Here is a 10264-nt window from a genome sequence, read left to right as displayed (position 1 = left end):
CGCTTCAACGGGCGCATCTCTTCCGCAGAGATCCAGGAGTTCGCTCGCGTGGTGGGCATCGACCCCGAGCACGAGCCGGAGCTGATGTGGCTGGCCCGGGAGGGCATCGTGGCCCCGCTGCCCGCCGAGTGGAAGCCGTGGTAAGCTCTGGCCGCCGCGGCACGGGTGGCTGTCCCGCTCCCGCTCCCGCTCCTCCTCCCGGGCGCGGTTCTGGCGGCCCCGAAGGTCCCGGGCGGAGGCGATGGTGCCGCTCGGCCTGGCTGGAGAATTCAGAGGCGAGGCCGGGCGGAGGGGCTCCGGAAGAGCCGGTGCTGACCGCCGTGTCAGCTGGTCCCGGGAAGCGCCGCAACGGCCCAGCCCTCAAAGGTCTTCCTGCCTGGGTAACGATTACGACTTGGCCTCCGGTTTCGGGTGCAGTTTCCGTCAGGTCCCATTGATGGCATGGTTTCTCGAAGCAAAAGAAAGCGCGTTGCGTTCCTCTAGTTGGGAGGTCCTGGATGCCCTCTGGTTGTCCCGGAAAGGATGAAGCGGAACAGGAGCCTGAGCACCAAACGCACGCACGCACGCACGCACCCACCCACCCACCCATGATAACTCCTGTCCTGCTCTTTTTCTCCCTGAGCGGTTGTTACTTTCTCTCTCTCTTGTCTGCAGTCAAGATACCACTGGCGATATCTATTACTTCAATTTTGCCAATGGCCAGTCGACCTGGGACCATCCGTGTGATGAGCGCTACCGCCAACTTGTGATCCAGGAAAGGGAAAAAATTCTGGAACATGGAGGTCTGAAAAAGAAAGAGAAAAAGAAGAAAAGGGCAGAAAAGAAAAAGGATAAGAAAGAAAGAGACCCCCCTAAGCATCCTGTGGTGAGTATTTGAACAAGCATTTCTGCTATTGGAATACGGAAACAGATAAAATATTTCTGGTTTCCTGTTTTGTTCTTGTTCTTCATCTCCATCCCTCCCTCCAAAGACCTGTCTCCCCATGGGATAAAGGAGCTGGGCTTTAAATACCCCTGACTAGCAGTAGTCAAGACTTTTCTGCTTTCGGTTTTCTTTAACCCTTTCCCGACATGGTTGGGAAAGATTTCTTTTTTTAAAAAAAAAAAGTAATAACTGAAGAGAACGATATGTTTTGTACAGCTTTTCAAATTGTTCCAGCAACGTAGAGGCCAGTTCTAGCCTTGGCACTTGCTCTTCTTTCATGGGTGTTTCTTTCAGTCTCTGGTGCTGAAGACTTGGCAGGGTTTGAATAAATTAGCTGCCTTGAATTTTTTTCTCCACAAAAACTATTGCAACTGTGTATGTTATTCAAACAGCCGATTACCATATCCAAGCTGATATCAAAAGTCTGCCAATCATCATGGTGGGTTCCTCTAGCAAGCAAGAGCAAGAAATGCAGGCTTGTTTTTCCTTGCATGGCTCATATAGAAGAAAAGTTAGCCTGTTTACAAAATCAGTAACCTGATAGTTTTTGCCTACTTAGGAGATGCAGTCGGAGCCAGGGATTCTTCCGTCAACATCCTTTTATCGAGTATCATCTCCTATCCTGTATTCGGAGCATGGTAGTCCTGTCCTAGAGCAACAGGGCAGCCTGGTGACACAGAATGACTCCTTCCTGAAAAACCCCAAGGGAAAGATTTCGGATACCGGTGATTTGTCCAGGCTGCTATCAAGCCCTGCCCCAGGGAAATTACAACCTCTTCTGCCAGAAAAATCAAACCGCACTCAACAGATCCTTGCAGATGTGGAGAAAATTCTTGGAAGAAATGCATCTTCCAGCAGGTCAGATATTAATCATCAAGCACAACAAGATGCGAATACAGAAATCAGATGTGCAGCTACTAGTGGTGTTTTATCAGACTTGGAACCTGAGGATGTAGATAGCATCCACCTCATAAAGCCTTTTTTCCAAACACTGAAGAAACCCTCTCAAACTTTAGCAGCTGCTATGACGGTGTTAGCCCTGGGAGGAATCAAGGAGAAAAAGCTGTTCTTAGAGGGAGAAAAAGAAGTTGAGGACCATGAGAAAGGCCATGCGGAGGGAGATGGACTAGTCAGGAAGGAAGACTTCTTGCATAGCGTTGAAAAGGAAATGCAGCTTTCTCCCTCTGCTGCTGCTTTCACATTGATCTCATCTAGGACTTTAGAGGGACAAGGTGACATCCGTTATTTTCAAAATGAAATATTAAGGCCTCTGGAGAGAATAAAGGAGAACAGAAGGGGGAAAAAGAACCCTTCTGAACAATGCCTGGCCACAGAGTCCAGCCCATGGCAGATCGAGACTCTTGTTCCTCATTCTCAGCTGCAGGGTTCGGTTGAGCTTGGAGCCAAGACAGGAATTTCAGAGAGTGAAGTGTCATCTCCTACACCGGGTCAACTCACAGGGGGGGCGAAACACGATTCAAAGATAGAATCTGACAGCGGTAATAGTGTCAGTGTTGCTAGCAGCCTGTCTGACCACCTTGCTTCTCAGGTTTTGGGTGAAGTAGACAATTTGTCCTGGGACTTACAGAGCTCTTGTGAATCTGAACATCCCACAAAGCACCTGCCTTCTCCCCAAAGACCATTTTTGGAAGCTGTAAATAGCCAAGCACAAAGCTCCCCAGACAATCAGTCAGCTAGTGAGTGCTATTCAGAGGATCAGAAGTTCTATCAACATGTCCTCCATATGGTGCAGAAGTCTAGAACAGAATCGGGTGTGCCCAAGTCTCTCAAGGGTCAGAAGGGCTGCAGCAAAGGGCCTGGTTCTGATCAGACTGTTCAGCCTGATCTTGCTGGGGAAGGAGCTACAGAAACAGCAGCAGTAGAAGCAGCAACTCCTGAAGGAAAGAGATTGAAGCCCTGTGAAGGTCAGACATGCCTCCTCCAAGACAACCAGGCAGGAGAACAGATGGTGCCCAATACGATTTTGATGGAAGGAGCCTGCAGGGTTGAGCTTCCAAAAGACGGAGATGGAATGGAAGAGGTAGGCAGCTGGCATTTATAATCTGTCTTTTCTCTGAGAACAGAGTTTTTTCACCACTATAAACTATTGCATTATCCAGTTAGGCAAAGAATGGGTAAATGGTGTAAGATTCGTTAAGCCTAGAATCATTTGCTGGATTTGAACCCCAGCTTCCTACCTTGTGTCTATCTTATTGACTGGCTCCTGAACTGGAAGAGAGAATCGGAATATCCCCTATTGGATAGCTCTAATGTTTATATTGCAATGTTTATATTGTTAACTGGTTCAGAGATTATCTGGGCTTAAAAGTGAGTGGTAAAATGTTTCAGTAATTCCAAAAGGACCACTTAGGCTTGGGGAACAGCTATTAAAATTTAATTTAATAAAACTAAAACTAAACTAAACTAAAATGGTAAATTTCTTTTAATGTATGCAAGTACAAAGTGATGCCTGTTGGGAAAAAATCCTATCCTGATTGCATACACAGTAAATAGTGAGCAACCAGAGAAAGGATCTCAGGATCCTTTTGGGTAGCTTGGTGAAAAGACTGGTACATTATGACAGCCGAAAAAAGATTTCATATAAAGAGATTGAAATCACTACATTGTTTGTCCTTTACGTTTTAATACGCTTTTATATTTGGTGGTGTGACTGCATGTGGAACTTCAAACTAATTTCAAAAAACAGTAAAATTGGCAAAAGTGCAGATTATAATTAAAATACTGGAGGAGGTTGGAGAGAGGGTCAAGATAAAAGCTATGTACAGTATGAATAAAGGTAAGAGAAGACTTGTTTCCTCTCTCTCTCGTAATATATAACGCTATAATAGTCCTGCTGCATTTGGTCAAAGGCAGCAATATTCCAACACTTAATTTTTCACAATGCCCATCCAGAGGTTCTCTTTTCCCTCCTTTGATCCAGGCTTTCCAAGAGAGTCTTGTGTCCTGATTATGTGATATTGTGGCTGTCTCAACCGGTGCTCTTCACGGCTCCCTAAGAACAAGTGGGAGATGCTCTGTAGGACTAGCATGCTGTCTTGAGCAAGGCACGTGACTGCAAGTTGGACTGGCTTTGTGACTCCTTCTCGCATCTTAACGCACTGATATTTTGATTGGTTTCCCTTTGATAGCCCAGCAGCTGTGGAAAAAATACTTCAAATTCCAAAAATGAGGAGGAAAAAGAAGCTTGTTTGCCTCACTTAATATCCGATGTGACAGAGAAGAAAGAAGTCAGTGAGGTAGTATTTTCATCAAACACATCTGATATATCTCTGAAGGGAACATATTTTTGTTCATAATGTATGCCAGAAGGATCTTTGAAAAAGACATTCCCGGCACTGCCCCTGTGAGCATGGGAAATCAGCTCCCAGATGGCAGGGGAGGGGTGATGTGTTCCTGTAAAAGAAACAGGGCATTTAATGCTACAGGGGACAAGTTTTAGTCCGTCCTAAATGTGTTTTATGTGGTTCAACAACTATAGTTATTGTGAAATGCAGTAGTTGCCTGGTTTCATGATGGGCCCTTTGTAGACCAGGTAACAGAATCCTAAAGTCACCGTGCTGCTTACCAGAAGATTTCCAAGCCCAATTCAAACTGCTCATCGTTATCTTTAAAAACTTAAATGGTATAGCACCAGCAGCATCTTGACAGAACTGGATTGGCCCATCCAGGCAGGTCATCAACACCCAAACCCGCAGGAAAGTTTGAACCAAGTTAATGAGGGTGATTAATAAAGTTAGAGGAACCCTGAACAACTGATCTGTTTGAAAACCCTTCCGTCTTTTAAAATGCGGTTTCAGAACAGTATCTGTAACTCGAGGAGGTGGTATGTTTCCCTGAATGCGCTCCAGTAGAGGATGAAGGCCATCGAGTGGGGAGGCTTTCGCTTGGATTCCTTTCGTCTATGATTCTGTGCTCAAAGCTGGTTCTTCACTGACTTGCTTTTTTATCCCAAACCAAGCTGTTACCTTGAAATGACATCTTTGAACTCAGGACTCATTGGTTCCTGAACAACCTATTCAGGAATGCAGTCCTTCTAGAAATATCTCAGGTCGCCTAGTGCCCGTAATTTGTTTTCCTTTATGCTTTTTGACAACCTTGTGTTGGTTTTAGGTCACATAGTAAGACTAATGATCTAGGATAACCTTTCTTTTCCACACACATGCTTTTCTTGTCTTCTGTGGCCTTTGGTTTCCAGAAACTTATTCTAGAAAAAATCCTGGACGTGGTTGAAATACCTCCAGTCCTAAACAGTTCAAAATTTGGGGTGAACAAATCGACCATTGAAAGCACTTCGAAAGAGGAAGTAAGTTGCTGGATTTTTTTTTAATCAGTTAGCAATCCGTCAAAAAACAGCTTTACGTATCAGTGACAATAATTTTACACAAGACCCTTTGATAAGAAACTTCGTCAAAGTCTTTTTCAAAGTCCTTGTATATGATATCACAGAGCTACTTCTATTCAGATGTTTGTTTACACCTCAGAAATACTGGCTATTTGTTGAGCAATATTTGCAGAGGAGTAGAGAGAGAGAGAGAGCCTTGAAGTAGAGGTGCAACAACAATTACAGAAATATCAGCTTTGCCCAGAAGACAGGAGGGGATGAGGAAGAAATTCAAGACTGCCCCACCTTGACTCTCTTGGGTATCAAGGGAGAGAAAAAGAAACATGGTCAGACTTTCAAATTCTGATATTATATCCTTTAACAATAAAATAGAGTGCCAGGAACTCTGTAGTGCAAGTTTGCAGACATGGCCTACCTCAAAGGACTGTCAAGACTTATCTTTGTGGAATCCATACAATTTTTATTTCCACCAGGCTTCTTTGTTAAGATTTTCTGTTTCTGCCAATTTCTCAAGAGCAGACATTAAACTAATTTTCTGCATCTTCTTGGATCCTTTCTTAAAAATCAGTGCCACATTTGCTACCTTCCAGCACTGTGCCCAAGTTGAGGGTTACATGTTTTTTTCTAGGAAATCAGCAAGTCTGCAATTGAACTATTTTAAGATCTGTTGGGTAGATGCCATGAGGACTCAATGATTTGTTATTTGTAATATCTTCAAATAATCTAGAGTATTTTGTCATCTCAATTTGCTCAACAGTTCTGGTTCTTCCCTGTGAAAGTCAATCCAAGGTCTATCCACTCAATAGCAAAGAGAGATGGAAAACCTAACTGGGTTTCTTACTAATCTCTATATTGTCCCTGAATATTCCTTCTGCTCCTTCGCTGTCTAAGACCCAACTGCAGTTTCCTGCTTTAAATATATATTTAAAAGTTTAATGTTTTACATTTCTTCCTATGTGCGCTCCTGAAATTCTTTTTGCATTCCATACACTTTTTATACTCCTTTCTGTTCTCCTTAGGGCAAACATTCTTAAAGGAATCCTTCTGAAATTTTAAAGTTTCCTGTACATGACTAAAGAGTCATGCTGCCTTGTCTGGGCTCAGCATTGTTGCTGAGCCTCAGTTATTGTACTTTTAAATATTCTCCAGACTTTATTGAGCGATATGGTCCTCTTGACTTTTTCTTTCAATCTTTTCCATGAGTTCCTTTATTTGTCATTCACTTTTGTTGCACAGGGTGAAGTATTGCAAACTCCTTTCAATTTTTCACACACATAACTGTGTTATGATTACTGTTTCTTGTTGGTTTCACAGTACATAAAATCTTGCATCGGATCATGCTATCACAATTAAATGTAGAAATCTCTTGTCCAGATTGGATCTGTGATATTCACCTTTTCACTGAAATACGGGGCTGTGGCAAAGCTTCCACCTTTCCTTTCTCTTGCAGAACACAAACTGGTTGGCGCAGGAGAAAAATGAGGACAAAGACAGCTTGGAAGAGGAACAAAATAATGGATCTGCTGTGGCAGAAGAGAGGTATAAAGCCCAAATTCTTTGCAAAAAGCATGGCTGTTGCACATCTGTTTTTCGAGACCTGACTTTATTCAGGGCTCGCTTCTTTTAATTCCACTCTGTCCCCACTTGTTTCTCCCACCCTCCTCCTGGCAGCACTGCCTGCGAGGGGTCGGCTAAAAAGGATTGTCAGTTGGAGCCAGTTATTTGGCTGGTATGAAGAGTTACCAGTGTTTCATAGGCTGGCGTGATGGATTTAAAGGCCAACTACATCGTCTTGGGCTGCTGGAAGCCCCAAATCTGATCAGGTTTCTAAGAGAGTACTGTCTCTGAAAATAACAGCACCTTCTGAAGCACATTGGTTTTAAACATTTTTTTAAAATTCTAACAAAACAGGTGGGTTCCTTCATTTTAACAAGGAGATCGTATCAAGGACCAGGAAGAGCTGCTGAAAAAGCATAATTCTTGAATCCCTGCATAACAAGCTGTGGTATCTGTAGGAATAGATTTTTTAAATGAACTCAGTGAGTAGGATGAAGTGTGAAATACTCTAGAAAAAAGTGGTATCTTGAGTGCCTTTTAGGGACTTAAGGGTAATAACCAATGCCTGGAATTTCTCCCAGAATAATATTTTAGTACAAATGAAATACATCTTCTTTTGACTCTTTCCAGAGACCAGTTGGCTGCTGAATTCTGCAGTAAATAAATATTCTAGACTAGATTCAAAGACACTCCCACAAATAACAATTCTGATGCTTCTAAGGTATACCTGTAAACTTTAAACAAGCCAGGAAAACAAAATAAACATATTTACAAAAAGGCGTTTATATTGTACCATGTTAGCCCTTTCCCCCCATAATGTTGGTATCCAGAATCCAGATGAATAGGAAAAATTAAAACTATACAAGATACATTGCATTTAAAGGTGTTCAGGCCATTCATGGAATGTGATATTGTTATCTGATCCTGGTATTAAGCGGTAAATCTCGTTATTTTGTAAGGAGAGTGTTCCAAGTACTCTTCTCCTTTTCTGAAAGTACATATAAAACTAAGCATCTAGGGAAATTCCCTTCCGCAACTCTGCCCTAGGGATTTAGAAAAGAAAAGCCATTTTACACCGCTGCTATCTTAATGGGAAAGGTTACAGCCAAGTGTGCAGTTAGCAGCTCACTGTTATATTTATTTTTATTTTATTTTATTTTATTAGATTTATATACCGCCCTACTCCCGCAGGACTCAGGGCGGTGAACAGCCAGATATTGAGCTGAACAATTGATTAAAGAGTGCTTTCTGAACCCTTTCCATATTTTGATTTTCTGTGTCTCTTCCTGTTTGAGAAGCTGATTGGCTGCAGATGTAAAGAAGCGATATTACTGCAAGTGATAAAAATATAAGATGAAAGCACATCAGATTAAAACAATTTTTCAGGCATCTTGATGTGATCTGGAAGCAACCCGAATATATCAAAATTGAATGAATTGGCATTTGCCTTACTAAGTGATGAAGAATTGTCCTAAGTAGGCTTCTGTTTGCTCACAGGTCTTTTTTTTGCATCGGGTCTTTTTAGGCTTCTGTATTCTACCCTGGTCCATTTCAAGTAATAATTAGTGTGAACTTGTTGTTCTTAACAGCAGGCAGTTTGAGACTGAAATTAATCCAATAAAGCCATGGAATGTCCATACTGGGGAGTCACTGGAGGAAATAACCAAAGTGGAAGAAACGAACATGTATTTGCTGGAAGAAAAACAGATACATATTCAGAATTTGCAGGAAGAATTGCAACAACGAGAGGAAGAAGAGATCCAGATGTTACATCAGCAGAAAGAGTCTGCCCTCCGGTGAGTTTCTTTGCATCTATACTATGGATACTTGGCTTTCCTCCCCCACCCCCCACCCCCAATGAATGCCAGTAGTGCTCATCTTCTGTCACATAGATTAAGGGTGCAAATCCAAAGTCTTGGTGTTTTAAAATTCTTTCCTAGAAAGAGGCAAGGACTATTTGTTGTAACATTGAGATCCCAAATCCCAACAGAAAATGTCAAAGAAGCTACTTAATTAGAAACTTTTAGGAGAAGCTCATCCATTAAAAAAATAATTGACTGCCTTTATGTAACGTTATCTGTTCGATACAGACCACAGCTATTTGACACTTGCCCTAGGCAACTCATGACTTGTGGATTGGATAGGTACTGATTTGTGTTCTGTGTAGGACTCTGATGTACATCAGCATCCAACTCTTGCATTGCCTGATGCTTTGGTCGTTCTTCTCCTTCCATTTTTTTTTCCCATTCCTGCAGTGAGGTTGTATGCATCTTTTCTCTCTTAACCAGAATAACTTACAAAGTAGTAAGTTTTGAACATGATACTGCTTGTACTGCTTGTGTGAGTCATGGCAGTTGTCTTTACTTTTACGTTATGTCCTGCTTTTCTTCTGGGAGCTGAATGGGCCATACATAGTGATTTTCCTTTATTTTATTTCCATGAAAGCAGCCCTGGGAGATGCGGTAGAGCTACAGTGAAGTCACTTCATGATCTCTGTGGACCTGCAAAGACTGAATCTCCTTCTACTGGATTTTGGTCTAATACTTTCAGTTCTATACTACATTGACTCTCAGTTACCAGTGATTAAAATATAGAGTGCCAGGACTGGAAAGGGTTAGGGTTAGGGTTAGGGTTAGGGTTAGGGTTAGGGTATACCTCTGATCCAACCCTCTGCATAGTTCAGGAATTCATTCCTTCAGCATCCTTGATAGATTGCCACAGAGCCTCCTCTGTTTAAAGGCTTCTAGTGAAGATTCCACTTCTTCCCAAGGCAATCTGTTTGCTCCATTTTCTCTCCCATTTTTCTGATGTCCAACTAAACCTTGTTTCCATTGTTTTTCATTCCATCTTTTGGAATGTTGAACAATTCTGCCTGTCTTCTACATCAGTTCTTCAGTTTTCTCTTCTCCATGGTAAACATCCAGTACCTCTGTTCCTCAAAAGTGTTTTCTTTCCCAGTTCTTTATCACCTTGGTTGCATACCTCTCAATTAATTTCAGTAGATCAATATCCCAGAGTTCTCTTTAAAATATGCTGGCTGAAACTAGACTCATATTGTAGGTGCAGTCTGATCAATGTACCGTCACTGCCCTGTGGTCAGTCAATGACCGCTAAGGCCAGGCATATATCCTCTGAAGGAAACAGCCTCTAAGATAAGTGGAATCGGGCCCTCTAAGAATTTATAGACTACAACTAGCATTTTAAATTGCATTCAGAAACTGATTGGTAACTAGTGCAGCATCAGTAAAGGAGTCCCACCTGCTAGTAGCTTCTTGCATTTTAGACCAACTGTGGTTTCTGAGTAGTCTTCAAAGCATATTGTAGTAATCCAACCTTAAGATATGTGTCACTGAAGATATGTGTCACTGTGTCTCCCAAAGATGGCCAACAATTAGTGTACCACCTGCAGCTGGGCAAAA

At 42.2% G+C, this 10264-nt stretch overlaps 1 protein-coding gene across 13 annotated transcripts in view; it reads left to right on the top strand.

The window, feature by feature from the left end:
- Positions 1–10264, top strand: part of CEP164 (centrosomal protein 164) — a 30843-nt gene that overhangs the window by 313 nt on the left and 20266 nt on the right. For 8 of the 13 annotated variants that reach the window (XR_015729418.1, XR_015729417.1, XM_087876049.1 and 5 more), the window contains exons 2-8: positions 29–140; positions 655–865; positions 1485–2966; positions 4075–4182; positions 5142–5249; positions 6739–6827; positions 8435–8641. Coding sequence is in view for 10 of the 13 variants with exons in the window: in XM_087876049.1 (XP_087732175.1) it covers positions 29–140; positions 655–865; positions 1485–2966; positions 4075–4182; positions 5142–5249; positions 6739–6827; positions 8435–8641 (2317 nt within the window). In the remaining 3 variants the exon portion in view is untranslated. The remainder of the gene's footprint in view (positions 1–28; positions 141–654; positions 866–1484; positions 2967–4074; positions 4183–5141; positions 5250–6738; positions 6828–8434; positions 8642–10264) is intronic. The other 5 variants (XR_015729419.1, XM_087876054.1, XM_087876053.1 and 2 more) reach the window with 2 other exon arrangements.

Source organism: Pantherophis guttatus, chromosome 9, assembly GCF_059756535.1.
Source record: "Pantherophis guttatus breed Tessera chromosome 9, ASM5975653v1, whole genome shotgun sequence".
Lineage (NCBI taxonomy): Eukaryota > Metazoa > Chordata > Lepidosauria > Squamata > Colubridae > Pantherophis > Pantherophis guttatus.
This window is presented reverse-complemented; position numbering and strand designations above follow the sequence as displayed.